The sequence below is a fragment of the Equus przewalskii genome, chromosome 30 (genome assembly GCF_037783145.1).
Source record: "Equus przewalskii isolate Varuska chromosome 30, EquPr2, whole genome shotgun sequence".
NCBI classification, from domain to species: domain Eukaryota; kingdom Metazoa; phylum Chordata; class Mammalia; order Perissodactyla; family Equidae; genus Equus; species Equus przewalskii.
Window position 1 is genome coordinate 18,740,810 of NC_091860.1, and position 18,057 is coordinate 18,758,866.

Below are 18,057 nucleotides of genomic sequence, written 5' to 3' on the forward strand. Positions count from 1 at the left end.
TTTATTGAGAATGATAGCATCTACCTGGGTGATGCCCTGCTGGTACCCTGGCTGCTGTTCCACTCCAGGGGTGCTTTCCCTGTACCCCACCTCAGTCACCCACTTCCAAGTCACTCCGTAGACCTCATCATCCCAGCAAATGCACCCTCCAAATGCAGCCACCACGTTCCCTCATTCCACCCGCTGCCACGGTACACACACTTCTGAGGGCTCCAGTGCCCTGTCCCACCACATCCTTGCCTTCAGGATTGCCCCCCTCCCGTGCCTGAGCACCACAGATACCCTGAACAATCCTCCTTCCCTCTCCCTCTGCCATTTTTGCCTGACTAAAGAACTTCTGACCCTGGTTGACCTCAGCCACTCATGGCCACACCAGAACAGCTGCATGTGGCTGGAGGAAACCTCACAGTTGCAGTGACTGGTTGTACATCTGGTCATGACCACAGACCTCAAGGGGGCATCAGCCCTGCAGGAGAGAGGATACTTCCTGGTCATTTGTTTTCTGACTCTTCATACCCACTCTCCCATCTTCTGACTTCCTGTGTGCACACGCACACGCACACACTCACATTCTCTCTCTCTCTCAGCTAATACATTTCTGCCTGTTTCACTGAGAAACTGACAACCTTCACCTTCTTGTCACCAAGCCCCCAGCCTGCCCTCCACTCCTTGCTGCATTGCAAGAAGGTCCTGTTCATTACATGCCCGTCCTTCTATTTGTGCTCCGCATCCCATCTCTCCATTTCCATGATTTTCCCCCTCTCTCCTGCACCACCATTTCCTCCCACTCTGCTGGGGGCAAATGTAAAAGTTCGTGCATCTCTAGAAAATGCTTCCGTGACCGTACTTTGCTCCAGCCACTGCCCTGTCCTCTGCTGTCCTTGTCGGGGCTTGTCTGCACTCCTGTCTCTGCTTGCTCGCCTCTCATTCCCTGCCCCACAAACTCCAGCCCCGTTTCCTTCCTCATCGCTGTGTCCGGACTGCCTCGTCAGAGGCTCTTACCACCCTGTGTGGCCAAACCCAAGGACATTTCTCTCTTCATCTCCCTGGACCTCTCCACAGCATTCAGCAGACACCACTGCTTTCATGAGACCACTGGTCCCTCCTTTCACTTCTGTGGCAGCATGTCCTGATTTTCTCCCTGTCTCATAGTCACTTCTCTGAACACTCCAGTGACTGTCCTGAGTCTACGTTCTTCTTTCGGGTAATTTCGCTAGAAGACCTCATGGACCCAGGGCTTTAATGCTCCCTAGACGCCGATTACTCCCAATTTCTTACCTCCAGCCCAGACTCTACACCTGTGATGGAGGCTCAGAGCTGGCTGCTGATTTGATGTCTCCACTTGGATGTCTGATGGGCATCTCAGACTTACGGTATATGTACCGAACTCTTGATGTTTTTGCCCTTCCATCTCAATAAATGATATAAAAACATAGACCTGAGTGCTCCCGCCAACACCCTGGGGGTTATCCTTGATTCTTCTCTGCTCGCGTCTAGTTTTCTGGCAGAGCCTCTTCTGTCCATCCATGTGGCCTCCTCATGAATCCAGGATGCCGCCATTTCCCCCAAGAGACCTGCAGGAGGTTTTAACTTGTTGTCCGATTCCTGCTCTTGCCAACCCCTCATCGAGACTTCACAAAGTAAAAGCTTTCGAGTTGCCTTGTTTCTGTTCTTCAGTGGTTTCCCCATTGTCCTTGGAATAAAAGCCCAGCTCCTTACACTCAGGGCTGGACAGTCCCCTGGCCCTGAGCCTCTGGTGGCAGCCGCAGTCATCTGGAAAGTAGCTGTTGGTAAGAAGGGACGGAGGTGGCAGTATTTTTAGGCACAGTTTCCCACAGAGCAGATTCCCTGCACCCCCTACCATACGTGACTTTTAGGCCCCACAGTTCTCATTGTCGACTTCCTCCTTCTCCTTCACAGTGCCTTTGACATCCGTTGCACCCACATGTGGATCCCTTCCCAGTCACTCTCACCCTTGGAGTGATGCTGACCTTAACGAGGTGTTTGTGACAAGAGCTCAAACTACAGCCCACAGCGTCCATTGCTATGGCCACACTTTACCCCATGGTAGCTGCCAGACCTCTTTCTCGCTGTCTGCTCTGCTCCTCACTGTCCCCCCACAAGCGCTGACCCTTAATTATCTCCTCTGGTGGCTCTGAGGGGGTTCGTGAAGGATCTCAGGATCTGTGTTAAACACCTTCTGTAAGTGGTCACCTTCTCCCCGTGGAGCCATTGTGTGTGACCTTCATCTCCCCTTCTTAGACTCAATGGGTCCAATCGAGCCACAGTGGGCCTGGCCCTCCTAGCCAGGTCATCTGGCAGTGATGCACCGTGCACACGTGCATTCTTTTCTGCTGCCCACGTACTGCCCATTTGTGTTGCCATGGCCCCTGCACTTACTCGGGCCCTGGTGAGTCTCGACTCAGACCACTGCAGTGGCCCCCAACTGGTGCGCTTGTCTCCAGTCTTGGAGTTAGGATTGGAGCTGGACTTGAGAAATTAATCAGACTTCCCGCCTCTTGTAGCTCCTCTCCAAAACATGTTGCACTAAACTGCCCGAGCGGCCTTCCTGGAGCAGAACTGTGGTTCCTTCACTCCCTTCAGTGGCTCTCCTTTGCCCGTAGACTAAAACCCAGTCTCCTTACGATGCAGTGCGCACTGGCCTGGTGATCTGGCGTCATCTTCCCTTGTCAGTGTTCTTCCCCTTCAGGTATTGTGTTCCAGCCTAACGGAATTTCTTTTTCTGTTTTCCGTCTGGGATATCCGCCCCATCTTCCAATCTGTCTTCAAGGCCTACTTGGACGTCAAGACCAGCTTCAAGGCCACATCCTCCAGGAGTCTTTTCTGTGTCTTCCCTGGAGATGTGAGTCATGCTGGTGCCTTGCCCTTCAACCTCAGCTGCCAAGGGGCTTAGATCATGTGACTCTCAACTCAGGGGTGACCAGTCCATAGTGTGGCCAGGGGCTGGGACCCACCTGGAAGAGCAAAGCTGAACCCGTCAGCTCTTCTTTTTCTTCCTTTTACTAGGATCCAACTAAGAAAAAGAGGTGAGAATCTCAGCTGAATGGTCATGAAGTACAGCTGGGTCTGTGACTGTGCCAGGCCACCTAGGAGCCCAAGTTAGAAGGGAACAGAAAGTATGAGTAAGAAAAGGGAGCCAGTGATGGCAGGTCAGAGAGAAGCAGACTGGGGAATAGTGGAGTCATGTCGATGGCATAGGATGCAAGTGAAATCCACAAACTCCTGCCGTGTCGTCCCAGAGCTGCCCTGAACCCAGAACCAGGCGCTCCTGTGCCTTCCATGCGCCCTGGCTCCTGTCTTTGGATTCCAGCAGATCCCTGTCTCTCTTATGGCCCCTCGGGTCCTTATTAGTAACCAGAAGAGGTGCATTAAAACAGCTCTCCAGCTGGGGTCTGTATCTTTTTATGATACCTCCCTTTCTACGAAATTTGCTAGTGTACCTTCTCTCTCCAACTAAAATTTCAAAACCTGAAGGGCAAGGACTATGTCATTTTCACCTTAGCACACCCAAGGCCTGGTCCCACACCTGCCTTATGGTAGATACCCAATGAGCAATTCATTGAATGATTGACTAAACTAATACAAAAAGACAGTCCAAATCCCACCACTTTTTGCACTTCCCATATAGATTACTCACGCCATGGTCAATTATTTTCTTTGTTGTGGCTGCTAAGAAGAGAACAGTTCACACACACAATGCACACGCATACACGCAGAGAGAGTAACTGAATAGCTCTTTCTTCCTCTAAGGAGCAAGAAGCATGGTCATATTATAAGCCCAAGGATGTAAATCATCCAGGTAGTTTTTATTACAGCTAGTGTATCCAATCTATTATATCACTCCCTTCTGTATATAACCAGAAACTAGCTGAGATCCATTTCTCCCTTTCTAAAAAATCGCTTGCATTCCAGCTTTTAAAAATTACAGAAATCTTGCTAATTTTGTAACTTCTCCTACTTCATGAGTTTAATAACTGTTAGTGGTACTCTTCCTTGTCTCAGGAGAGTTGAGGCATGGCACTGATAATGCTGGGTGATCTTGTTTCAGAGTTTTCTCACCAGTTGGAAGGAAAGCCATCTGGAGATAATTTTTGGTCTTTGCAGTTCTGTTCAATAAAACCAATATAACACTGCATTTATAAATGATACATTAAATTTTTATTCTCAAACCAGTCAAGTGTATGTGCATTAATTTTTTTCAAGTGGATTCAGAAGAGAAAAATAAATAAATTCTTGTCTGATCGGAAATGTAAGTACTGTAAGCCATTTGAATGTTGGTGTGTTGTTCAGATGTTGTAATATATGAAACTCTCCCGAGAAAAGGTAGATCCTATGATGACAGTTCAGTGATGAAGCTTAACATGTGTGTTGTCATAGTTTTGGGTGATGCCACTGGTTTCATGTGACACTAAAGTGAAAGATTTGAAAGAATGAAGGCCACGGGTGGGAGACGGAGACCAGGAGAGGAGGGGAAGGAGGCCATTGTTCTCGTTAGTTAGACGCTTAAGGCCTCAGTTGAAGTTTTTGTTTTGAAATATTTATAACTAAATAAAATAGAATCGACTCATGGTTAATGAGAGTTTTCCTTGAAAAATGCAAATCCTGCCCACTTGTTTTCTTCCCTGTGGGTAGGGTGTGTATTTTCAATTCTGACCACATACAGCATAAAACTATTCTCTCATCAGATAGTGGGATTATTTAGAGTGCCATCAGACACACGAGGTGTACAGTAAATGCAAGTTTCCAATGGAACCAGCCTTAGCAGTCAACGATCCTTTCCATTTAAAATAAGGAAAGCAATCATGTTGCTGTTGTTGACATTGTTGTATAAAGAAAGTCTGGAACAGCCATATGGTAACAGCATGGCAAAGGGGAAGGGCCAGCTTAGTCATTGGTTAACTACTGAGATTCTTCCCGACATCGGCTGTATCTGAAAATGTGCTCGTTGTCCCAGAATGCTCGCAAATTGCTCTTAAACTTTTCAATAAGATGGTAAGACAGAACGCTTGTCAATTATTTTATAAGAATCATTCCTTTGAGAGTGTTTTGTACTTTGCTGAAGATTACATTCACACCAAAACCTTGTCGGAAGGAATTTGGTGGTGATTCCAAAGTTTACATCTCAAGATGAGGAATTATAAGGTATGGATGGTAATGCTGGAGTTCTTGGAATGTTGGGGACTAGACTGTGGCAGCCAGCCTGCGGCCCTGGCTCCCAAAGCACCTACCAGACCTTCTTGCTGTCTCTGGAGAAACGGGGCATTTTATTGACTAAGAACAACGTGACAGTAAATAGGAAGGTACCATAAAGATGCTCCAGGCCGCTCATGGCCGCACTGTCGTCAGACTAACGAGCACCAGCCAAGTCGGTAGTCTCCATCTTCTGCTGGGCCCCTCTGCTGTTTTCTTCCCTGTCCCCTAGATGGTCCTTTTTCTGTTCCCCAGGGCGCCTGCTGTAAGTTCTCCACTGCACCCTTCACACCCCACCCAACCTTCATGCCCTCCTCTTAGTAATGACCTTGCCAGCAGGGAAGGATGCCTCCAGTGGCCTTCTTCCTGCCCTTTTTCTAAGATGATGTTGTGATGTCCCTCCCTCTGGTTCCTCCCCCCCGGCCATGTGCCCCTTCCAGTCACACTCCATGCCATTCTTCATCTCTTCCTCTCCTGGCTCCCTCCATTTGTGCCAAGTCTTCCATCATTCTCTTCTAGTTCTTTCTCAGCTCGCAAAATTATGACATCTTTGCCATCCCAAGAGAAACCCTTCTTAATCCCTATTTCTCCTTCAAGTTCCAGTCTTCTCATTTCCTTTCCCTCCCAAACACTGGAGATGTTGCACGCAGCTTGCATGCCTTCAACTCCTTTTTCCATTGCCTCACGTGTCCTTCAGTTCTCCTGCTGAGTTCGACAGAGACCAAGTCGCCACCTCCTGCGGCCAGTCTCCGATCCTTGTCCTCTCTGGCTTCTCCCCAGCCGTGCAAACCTAGCCCTTCCTCCTTCTCACATCTCTCTCTTCCCCATCACTCTTGCCTCCCTTCCCTTATTCATTGCTTCTCAGTCTCCTTCCCAGGTTCTTACTTCCGTGCCTTTCTTGAATTCCAAAAATGGCTTTCAACTCCAGCCACCTCTTTTGTTTTGATCCCCTGGGCCACTGTCACTATTTGGAAGCTTATCATTTCTCGCTTGAACCTTTCGTAACAGCCTCCGGGCTGATCACTGTGCCTCTCTGCACCGACAGCTATCACCCCACCCACCCGCTATCAGAACTGGGTAAAAACAAACGTGATGATTTCATTTCCATGCCAGTAATCCCCGTCGACGCCCCTCTGCCGGCTTCCTCAAGTCCAGACTCCTGAGTGGGACACACCATCCCCTTCACAAGCCTCCTCCTCTGGCCCCAGGGCCCATGCAGGCTGCACTGATGCACAGGGAAGTCCTCAAGCTTCTCGCACATGCTTGACCTGCTTTCAGATGTGCTGTCTCTTCCCATCTCCCTCCACATGGCCTCAAGACACAGTTCACAGATATCCCCTCTGGAGTTACTTTTCTCCTGGGCAGGTGGTGGCTCTCTCTTGAAGTTCCTCCCGTACTTTTTAGCATAGCTGTCTTATTTTGGCACTTAAAACACTGTGATAATTAAGCCATTTCCATGACTACTTTCTCTACTCTTGAGTTCCAGGATGCAGAGCCTTTGTCCTTTTCCTCTCCACGTGCTCTGCACCTGTTACAAAGGAGACTTCTGGTACATGTCGCTGGGATCATTGTGAGGATGCTCACAGTATCTTGGGCAATGGTTCTCAGCCAGGGGCAGTTCTGCCCCCCAGGGACATTGGATAATGTCTGGTGATGTTTTTGGTTGTCACAACTTGAGGCCTGCCACTGGCATCGAGTGGGTGGAGGCCAGGGATGCTGTTAGACATGGCCATGCCATGCCCAGGACAGCTCTCCTCCCCCAGCAAAGAATTACCTGGCCCAAAATGTTAAGAGGAACATTCCTGAGATTTGAGGAACCCTGGTCAGAATTAAGACAGACCATTATTGGGACATAGTGAGTTGCCCAGTATGGCTCATCTTTACATTTAATTCTATAAATATTGTTGAGCACCAACTGTCTACAGGACATGGTGTGATGTGTTTCACAGAATACCTGCTTTCAAGGAGCTTCCGTATAAAAGGGAGAAGAGGTGGAAAATTATTGCTTGTGCTGCACCTGTTGTGTACAGGAGGCACTGTTAGGCATCATGCGTGTGTGTTCTGATCTAGCATCACAATCACTGCATGATGAGACAAGCATGATCTGTACCCATTTTAAAGATAAAGAACCTGAAGCCCAAAGTCGGTCAACTAGAAGGTAGCAGAGGAAAGCTTTAAACATCGAGCTAAGTGGCTCCACCACCCATGTTCTCTTCTCAAGGCGTCTCTGATTAGGGAGTTGTGCAGATATACAGATAAACGTAACAGGCACAGAAGATCAGTGCTGTAAGAGAGATACAGAGAGAGCTTGAGGTGGGATCAAGAAAGGCTACCTAGAAGAGGGGGCATTTGAGCTGCATCTTGCATGGTGTGTAGGATATGCAAATAGAGATGATGGGGAGATGCTCAGACGTGGAAAAGAGCAGGAGAGCATACGCAGAAGCAGAGAGTCATGCAGACATTCAGAGCCGACTGGCAATAAGTACAGCCTCTCTTCTGAGGTGGGCTTGGTGTACGAAGAAGGGATACAGAGGTTAGAACTAAAAGAATTCATTTCTGCCTCTTACAAGCAGAATGACTTTGGGAAAATCACTTAACCTCTCTGGGCCTCAGTTTTCTCCCCCATAAAGAGAGGAGAGAGGTCCTTCTTCACAGGATTGTTGTAAATATTAAGTGAAATAATATGTATGTAAGAACTTTGTCAATTCTAAAGCTCTGAGCTGCACCTCTCACAGGACAGATGGGGTAGTAGTTTGAGGCTATATTGGCCTATAATTGTTGCCGCCGTTGTTAATTTGGTAAGTGGTGGAGCTCCAGTGAAGGCTTCTGGGCAGGGAAAGTGGAATTTTAGAACAATGTGTTGATAGATGAAAAAGAGTAAAGTGCAGCCCAGCGGCCGGTTAGGAGACTTTGCAATAGTTGAGAGAAGGAGTGATGTAGGTAATGCAAGGTGGAGGCAGAAAGGGAGGAAAAGATGCTGCTAGAAATGCTGATGAGGGAAGACTGGCCAGTCCTGGCACCTGAGCGAATGTGCAAAATAGGAGGAAGGGAAACTGATGATGACACCCTGGAATCAAACGTGGATGTTGGGGAGAATGGGGTTTTGTTAAGTGGGAGAGAAGGGAGATAATGTCTAAAGTCAGAGTGCCTGATGGGCATCCAAGTCGAGGTGTCTAGAAGGCAGAGGAAATGCAGACATGGAGCTTGGCAGAGAGTCCTGGGCTGGACAGGGAGGTCACAGCTGAGTGGAGGGGAGTCAATAAGGAGAGTCCGGAAACAGCAGAGGCACCTGAAGGCAGCCATTCAGGAGCTGTCGCATCCAGAGGTAGGAAGGAAAAAAGAGTACTTGCAGAGGAGAAAGGGGGCTGACCCTGGAGAGAGCAGAATGCAAGACCACAAATGCCAAGCAGGAGGGCATCCTGGGCGGGGGCGGTGAACACTGTGGACCATTGTGATGAGATCTGCGAGGATGAAGGCTGAGACGTGGTCACGGGATTTGCAGATTCTGCACTTGCCAGTTAACATTTCCGAGGGCAGCGTGTGTTGTGGGTAAAAAGCCACGTCTCGGGGGGTTGGGTGGAAGGAGAGAAAGGCATTCGCTTATGGGAATGACAGAGTTAAAGTGATGTTTTCTTGTTATTTTTCTAGATGAGGAAGAAAACGAGTCTATTTGTTGGTTGGGGAGGAAAAGCCTGTAGAGAAAGATTATTGGCGAAGGCAAGAAGAGTTGCTTGAGCCGAGTCTTGCAATAAGATAAGCAAACGTTAGGGTGCTTGGGTTGACCTTGGAGGAGAGCAGAGATAGAAGAGACGGAAGAGGGAAGAAAGAGTTTAAAGTGTAGGGAGAGGAAGTGGTGGCCCCAGTGTTTTCAGTCGAGTAGGGTCTGAGCATTTTGGGGATGGCGCTGGAGCCCTGAGTTTGAAAAGAACAGAGAAATTTGAAGCAGCTGCTTTGCGGAATGTGGGAGAGAGGCATCTAGAGGGGACCAACAGACGTGTCCACGCCATCCTCCCATCCCCACCAATCACGTCCCTTTCTGAAATGTGTGGCAATTCAGCATCTTTAGTACATGAAGATAGGCTTCATGTACCCAGAACATGACCGCTCCCCCACTCTCACATACACCCACGTTAGATATTATTTACACTGTGGCTTAGAATAGCTTCGACCCTTACACTCCTCTGATGTTTCTTTGGTCATCTCAGCAGGCAGAGGTGTTACCTGTGCTCAGTGCATGTTTGGTCCCTCAGCAGACAGGTATCCTCGTCATGCTGTCACAGTGTGTGTCACATCAGTTGGGTAGGCCTCATCCCCTTCTAGTAAACCTGCCATGGCATTGCCCGCTGCCCCCCACCCCCCACCCACCAGCCATCGCAGGTAGACCCCAGTTGTCTGGCCAGGGACCAAGTTCTCCTGCACAAAAAGGGAAGAGAAGCAGCAGGGGGAGAGAGAGGGCAGGGGCGGGGAGGGAAGAGATGCATCTCCCACTGAAATGCACTATGTGCTAGAAATAAGAGAAGGTGAGAGAGACAGACAAATTTGCAGACACAGAGGCAGGATGAGATGCCTTGTGGCCCCTGAGAGCTGGGGCGCCATCTTGGTCTGTCATCCCCAGGTCCAAGACCGGTCCCCAGGAGGCCTGGCCGGGCTGCTATCCTTGGGTTCACTACAAGTTCCCCTTCACCTTTCACAGCCTCCCTTCTCCCTTGGTCAAGTCTGAGTAGGTCTCTGTTCCTTAGAGCCAAAGATCACAGAGATCCCAACTTTCCCATCCCACAGGGCGCTGCTCCGAAGGCCTGGAAGGGCACACGTATCCTGCCCTGTTCAGGAGTAACCAGCCTGGGCTCTGCTTTCTGCCTTCAATGTGCAAGGACAACTGTCACCCTTCAGACACGCCATCTTTTCCTTCGTATTAGCACGTTCGTTGTTTCCGCACCATGTGAAACCAGGCCCCACGCGGGAGCCTGTAACTGAAGAACTTCAGTGGCATTGTTTAGACTGAAGAACGGGAAAAATGGAAATAAAATCTCAGAAAGTTCACTGTTGGGCCGGCCCAGTGGTGTCGTGGTTAAGTTCACGCGTCCTGCTTCTACGGCCCAGGGTTTGTGGATTCATATCCTGGGTCGGGACCTACACACCACTCATCAGCCATACTGTGGTGGCATCCCACATAAAAAATAGAGGTCGATTGGCACAGATGTTAGCTCAGGGCCAATCTTCCTCACAAAAAAATAAAAATAAAAAAAAAGAAAGTTCACTGTTGTTGGAAAAAAATAGGAGCAATGAATGTTGTTATGGAGTTGGGGTGAGGAGACGACAAAGAAAAGGTTGACTTTGACTTTCTATCTTTGAGGGTAGAATGGAAAAGGAGACCAAAAGAAGCAAACAGCATGTGTGGGGAGAGGCGGGAGGAATCAGGCTAGGGGAGCACGCTGCCCCTAGCCAGGCACGGAGCTCCTGGGAGCACGGGGTGTGTGAACTCTGCAGGCTGAGGGGGTGGCAGGAGGAAGACATCAGCATTCTGTGCAGTCACAAGAAGAGAAGGCCAGACTAAGGAGAGCTGGGAGTTAAAAGATACAGATCTGTGGATGCTAGTCCACTTGTTTTAGGGATAAACACAGGACACTGATGGTCTGGAAGGATGGGAGTGGCCAGGTAGTTTCAGTGGAGGTGAGCAGAGTTAGAGAGGACGGCCATGACTTTGGGCACCTGACTCCCATGGGCCCTGAAGCTGGGCCTGTGTTTCGTGGAGTAGAGAACCAGTCATTTGAGATCTCTAATAGTGATTTTTAGGAGGTAGGGCATCGTGACTCTCTACCACCTCGGTTGGATGAGGTCAAGCCAGCCTCCCCCAGACTCAACTCTGTGTTGGCGGTCAGTCCACTGGGCTTCCATGGCCTCACCTATAGGAAGAGAGATGTGGGCTACTTGATCCTTTGAGCTCTAAAACTGTCTTATTCCAGAACAATTCTAGATAGGCGTATTCCCCCTTAAAAGTTTCTGATCCCGGGTTAAAAGAAACCCTGGAGCCAGCCCGGTGGTATAGCAGTTAAGATCACACGGTTCCGCTTCAGTGGCCCAGGGTTTGCTGGTTCGGATCCCGGGTGCAGACCTACGCACTGCTTGTCAGGCCATGCTGTGGCAGGTGTCCCACATATAAAGTAGAGGAACACAGGCACAGATGTTAGCTCAGGGCCAGTCTTCCTCTGCAAAAAAGAAGAGGATTGGTGGCAGATGTTAGCTCAGGGCCAATCTTCCTGAAAAAACAAAACAAAGCAAAACAAAAACCCTGGAGTAGGTATAAAGACTATCAACTCTGCACAGGGCTGTTGTGCCCAGACAGCCATGGATAGGGGAGAAGGAGCCCCCAGCGGACCACAGGGAAAACGTGGTCTGCCTCAAGCCTGGCTTAGGAGATGCCGTGACCAGAACATCAGGGCAGACCATCACTTTAGAGGAAACACTTTAGTTTAATAGGGAGAAAAGTGTACTTTCGTTGGTCCCATTTCTGTTCATTTTTGTCTGTTTTTGCTGGGTTTGTGCAAAAAGGACTTAGCACCTTCACGTCTTGTGACTGTCGCCACAGCCTTAGGTAAAAACAGGCTCAGGTTTTACAATCAAAGCAACATCTGGAGCAAAGTGAAACTGTGGATGACGCCACCCGGTAACTGTGCCATGGGGCCCATCAGCTCAGAAGTCCCTCTGCACGGAGGAGTTGAGGTGGGCAAGAGAGCATCACTTCACATCAGCCTCAGGGTCTCAACAGAAAATTGGCGACATAGTATGTCACGAATAGGATGCACCCGCCAGAAGAGACTGGGTGCCAGTGGCAGCTTCCACAGAAAGAAGAGAGTTCATTACTGTCGGGCTCTCGTTTGTAATTCTTGTCCAGCCTGCGCCTTATTCTCCTTGCTCTGCTTCCATGTGGTCTGTGGACTTAAACCAGGGCTTACGGACGCGTTTGTTACAGTATCAAAGGGTATCTCTTGCCTTGTTTGTGTAAAACATTAATTGTCGTCTACTTGTTTCCCTCACGTGGACTTTCTTTCCCAAAATGTTGCCCCTTTTTCATAGGCAAATGCCGTGCAGTGAAAAGACCACTCACAAATAGAACTTGGAAAGCTTTTTGTTAAAAACCTAAATAACATCCTGTGTCAAAACAAAGGCGACAATGGGCTATTATTTCTATCCTCATAATAGCATGTTGTCACATCTCTGTGTCCTGCTGGAATGGGGGCTGGGAGGAGATGGGGGCAGGAGTGGGGGTGGGGGAGGCACGCCGAAACCTTGGAGAAGCACTTCCTGGTTTTGCATTTTCTAAAAACAGAAACTGCTCCTGCTGGAGGTAACTCCGAGGTTGGTTTCTGCAGGTGCCCGGCCGCAGCCCCGCGTTCATTTCCAGAGGAGAGCCCTGAGGCTGCCCGAGAACACGAGTTACAGTGACCTGACGGCTTTTCTCACCGCCGCCAGCTCCCCCGCGGAGGTGGACAGCTTTCCTTATCTGCGAGGCTCAGATGGAAATGGAACAGGTAATGTGAGTCTCTGCCCTGTGCCCCAGAGAAGCAGAGGCTTCTGTGTTTGAATCTTTCCATGTGGCTGGATGTGTTGGTACCAAATGAGAGAGCTGGACTGAAGTTGCAGAAGGGGGTTCTTTCCTCCAAGTTCAGGTGCCTCGAAAGGGTTTTTTTTTAAGGAATTCAGTCTGCACCGCTGCTGAGCTGAATTTTAGTGAATTTGTCTCTTTGAGCCTTTCTGCTAGTGCCAACTGCCTTAAGCACCTGCTCTGAGCTCTCCTTAGGGGAGCTACATATATTCAATTCAGAAAAGTTCTTATAAGTGAAATTGTATTAAGAGTGTAAGATCAGAGTTCAAGCGTTTCTGTGCCTCTGTCCTCAGCCTGGTCCCACTTGCCCCAGAACGTGTGTTTGGTGGAGCAGCCTTCCCAGCTGCCCTCGCCGAGATGCGCTGCCCCACCCACCCACGTGTCACGGCTGGGAGGGCAGGGGTGGCACTGGGTCTGATTCCAAGATAGCAAACTGGGGCCGCCCACCCCACCGGCACACGGAGCATGCAGGATGGGGGCTTCTGCTCTCTACGTCTGTGTCCATCCTGCATTTTCTCACGTTTTTCCTTGCTCTGATCTCTCTCTCTGCCTTCCACTCAGCAAAGAGTGGTCAGCCTTTGAAGTTGAGTTTGAATCCTCTCCTGGCAGACCTCTGGGTCAGCTCGGTCATTATCACCCTATTCTGGCATGACACACATTGCTCAAAGGTCAGAGAAACTAAAAGCCACCAGCCAGAAGATATATAATAATTCCTTATCAGGAAAGACTGGAGACATGCGCCTTCTGCCTCTGTTCACGTCCAACAGCGCACTTCATCCGGGTGCTCCACGCTAACGTGGCCCCTGGTCCCTCTGGTGAATGGACAGTGGGATTCTGAAGTTCTGAAGCACTTACATGTCTCCCCTCCTCTTTTCCCTGACACTGTAGACTAGTCACAACATACACGTGAAATCCAGAGGCTGTTCTGGGTTCACTTCTGCTAGGTGGGTAAGTTATTGCATGTCCCAGGGACACTTTGATTGAATTTCACCTAATTGTCCAGTATTTTACGTAAACTGATCATTCCGAAAAAGCTTTGAAACCTGAAACACCTGATCTGTTTTGCAGAATGTTGATCCATGTCTGGTTATGGATCAGGGTGACCTGGTGACCTGTCATTTGCTTTTCTTCTCTCTGTGGTACCTGTTTTCAGAAGTGTTTCTTCTTCCTTTAGTTTTTGTGTGATGATGATGCGATTAATATGCCACTCGTTGACCATCGGACAGATGCATGGGAGACATCGTAATTAAACATTATTGGGGAAAAAATATTGGCTTTTAGTTGATATGTACTAGCCTGGGAGAAAAGCACTGTGGTGGGGAAACATGGTAAATGACAATCTGAGACCATCAGGAAATCTCCATCTAGTCTCCCCAACAAAATGGTGCACCACCATGGAAGTCTAACTTGGAGGAACAACCTCGTTCCTCAGAGCTCGTTAATCTTTCTGTGCCCCACTTCCAAGAGCTCTTGAATAAATTATGAAACCCGAGACGATGGAGAAGAGAACACAAAGACATAGGACTATTGATTTTAGAGGACTTTGTTTTATTTTCAAATCACTCTCTTATTTCAGATGGAAGAGGTAAGGTCTTTGGAAAGTTACATTCAACTTCTTTTCCACTGAAGTAACGGATAAGTTGACCTAGGGAGAATCAGACCTTCTTTGAGTGCTGCCAGGCAAGGTGGCCACCCAGAGGTGCGTTCGCTGGAACCCACGAGGCCGTGGGGGCGTGGCTTCCGTTCCACACCCCAAGTTCTCATCGGCTAGGTATCTGTCCCGAGTTCCGCTTTGTGCACAGCTTCTCTCCTGCCCCCCACAGATGTTTGCCTCTTGTTTTATAAGGTGCACCCTAAGCTGAGAGCCTGGACCACATGGACCTGTGTGAGATGACAGGTCGTAATTGGAGTTCAAGGATGCTGAACAGAGGCCTCAGATGTGATTGGAAAGTGCTCCGAAGGCTGGTTTCCTTGGAGTGTCCTAAGAGGAGTAGTGTCCGGTTTAGAGGGAGCCTCCAGAGTTGTAAATAGAGGGCCACGTGGAGCATTGGCTGCTTCCTCACTTGCTCGTTCCTGTCCACCCCATGGTTTCCTGGCCTCACGTGGGACAGCCTTCTCACATACACAGGCCAGGGACGCGGTGCCTTCACAGCGTCACACTCTCCCTCTGGTTGCTAAGGAAGCAGAGAACGGTTCTATGATATTTTCTAGGAGTTTTCAAGGAATTACTTCTCCTAGAAACTCCAGGAAGACAGAGGAATCTGTAAAATGACTAAAGTGAGAAATTTTCCTGCAGTCCAGAAGAGTCGGTAGTAGAATACAAAGCCGAACAGAATCCTGGATGCGATCTGAGCAAAACCCTCCCATTACGAGGGACGAGTCAGAGGCCTCCTAGCGTGGTCCAGCGGGGCTGCCCCCTCATCCTGCTGCTTTTGCTTGACACCTGTCTTTATTCAGACATCCTGGGAGCCAGGTAACATCAAGAGGGAACAGGCAGGAGAGGCCTCCTTCTGTCTAGAACTCAGCATTTTGTGTGGAGGTACAGTCTCATAACAAGGACTGGAAGGAAAACGATTTAGCCCTTCCAAGCATGACTCATTCCAGAATAAAGAAAGTGGGAGGGTAGAGGGAGAGTCATTTGGAAGCATGGAGGAGGAGCAGGCACTCAGTGGAACACTGAGAAGGGAAAGAGGCCTCAAGAAAGCAGATATAATTGCCTGCAGTGTCTTCAGACAGAACTTTTAAAAGAACGTTACATCTCATGTTCTAAGCTAAGGCATATTGCTTTAAATTAATATACTTTTTTCTGCAATGCTGTGCTTACTTCTGGATGTTTATATCTGAGTCTGTTTCTTTCTGGAGACTTACAGGAAAGCATCTAGTCCAACCTAGATAAGGTTGCAGACAAGAAAAACAGACCCCAGAGGAGTGAAGTCACTTGCCCGAGTATGCGTAAGCAGTTAGTGGCAGATCTCGTCTTCCTGGGCCAGGATGTGCAAGATAATAGGAAGGGAGAATAGAAAGATGATGAGTGGGGACAATGGAGATGCCGTTTCTAGGAATCAAGAGGCAGAGTTAAGTGGGAGGAAAGGATGGATGATGAGTCTGGAGTGCTTCTCTGTTCCACCCGCTGCCTCCCTGTTCAGACATCCTGCTTCAGGTTTGATGAAAGAAGCAGTGTTACCTAACTGAAAACATGACCTCTAAGTTGTTTATACCAAGTCTAATAATTTCTCTGTAGTTTTAAGTTGTATCTCATCAAGAGAGTCTAACAGAACCTAGAGAGGTACATTGTGGACCTGGCTTTGCTCCCGTGTCACCTTTGGGCAACTGGCACATTTAGGTGTCCATCCGCAAGATATTTTGGCCAGAAATATGCTACATTCTGAGTTTTGGTTTTCTTTACCCTAAAACGAAATAGTCGGACTAAAAGATTTCAGGACTCGAATCTGTGATTTCAACATGGACCTTTTGATGAAATTCCAATCTTCATGCCTTTCCTTTCATTGAAAAACAGAGATGGGTACAAATGATAAAAGGCAGTGCTATCATTAGCTGCATTTGCTCTGAAGGGTTTAGCTCTAACTTGTTGAAACTTATTCCCTAGATTTGCTTAAATGTTTAAATTTAGTCCTAGATGGAGATTTCCATTAGCTCAGGTAGTTGATGGGTGAGTAAGTAAGTAGCTTAACAAGAAATCCTATAGATTGTGTTCTAATGTAGCTTAAATTTTTTTATCACTGTGTTTTCGTCGTTGTGTTCAAGCAAGGATTTAAAATTATGATGGAATACATTTTGTGGTATTATATTTCACTGGAGAAAAATCTTTCTAAAATGGATTGCTTAAGCATATAAATATAATATCGCTCTCCTAAGCATTCCCTAATTTATCTGTAAAGTAGACAGTCATTAAAGCATTGGCTTAGATAAAAGGCCTCTAATGTAGAATAATTGGTATATTAAATTCCTTTTAAACAGATCAAAGTAACAGTGGCAACTAAAATAATTCATAAATATTTCAAGTCCAACTTTTCAATCGTGTACCTCTAGTAGAAGTACGTTAATATTTTGAAGCCCTCCTTGAAGAAATTCACCTTTCTTTTTTTTTAAGCAGTCTCTAATTTAAAGCATTTGTTTCATTATGGTGATGGGCCAAGAAATTAACACATGCACGGGGCTCACTCTGTATAGGAGTCCATTTCGAGGATTTCCGCATGCCGTTTGGAGGCCCTTTGTGAAAGCACAGTAGTTAGAATTGGCAAACCTGAGCTTGGATCCCAACCCCGCCTCACACTGGAGTATGCCCTTAGGCAGCTCCCATTACTGCCCTTTCTGAGCATCAGTTTCTTTGTGTGTGAAATGGGGATTTTACTAGCTTAGAAGGTCGTGGTGAGGACTGTGTGTTTAAAGTGCTTTATCCAGCCCCTGGCATATAAGAGGTACAGTACTCAGTCAATGGTAACTGTTACCATTTTCTTGCAAACGGTTTCCCCAGCCCCACCTAAGTCCCTTGTGTGCAAGTGATGGAGAATGCTTCTTGCTTGCAGGAAACGGCACCAGGTATGACCTGACCCCGGTCACAGCTGTCAGCGTCCACTTGCTCAGCAGTGATGGAACCCCGGTGCTGGTGGATGGTCCCATTTATGTCACCGTGCCCCTGGCCACACAGAGCAGTCTGAGGCACAATGCCTATGTCGCAGCGTGGCGGTTTGACCAGAAGCTGGGTAAGCAAGACTAATGTGCTGGCGATCGACTAACAGATGACTTCTTTACTGTTGAATTTTCCTTTCAAGAAGCCTGTGCAGGTCTGTCTTCTGTGAAATTACTAAATGCTGCCGAGGTTTCTGGTGGGTAAAGCTTACTCCGCTGTGCCATTCAGGCACGCTCTTTGGAGTTACTTTTTTTTTTCCTTGCACGTTTAAGCTAATTTACTTGAAAAGAATCTTAAAAGGTTATTAGAGCTAAAATGGACTCTCCTAATCTTAATCCTTTTATTCTTTAGAATGAATATATGATCTCTCTTAGGCGTGTGGTTTTCTTTTGCTGTTTTCTGAGAAAGGAACAACATGGCCAACATTGTACAAAAAAAGAAAATAAAAATTACCCATAGTCCCACCACCTAGAGAAAATCACTAATAATATTTTGGATTATATCCTTCTGGTCATTTTACTCTGCAAGTGTGTATTAGCTATCTAGTGCTGTGTAACAAATTGCCCTAAAACTGAGCAGTTTTAGGCAACGA

At 47.9% G+C, this 18,057-nt stretch overlaps 1 protein-coding gene across 1 annotated transcript in view; it reads left to right on the forward strand.

Annotated features, from left to right (window-relative positions):
• Window positions 1–18,057, forward strand: part of FAM171A1 (family with sequence similarity 171 member A1) — a 129,483-nt gene that overhangs the window by 83,049 nt on the left and 28,377 nt on the right. The window contains exons 4-5 of the mRNA XM_070601871.1: window positions 12,582–12,740; window positions 17,362–17,538. Of these exons, the coding sequence (XP_070457972.1) occupies window positions 12,582–12,740; window positions 17,362–17,538 (336 nt within the window). The remainder of the gene's footprint in view (window positions 1–12,581; window positions 12,741–17,361; window positions 17,539–18,057) is intronic.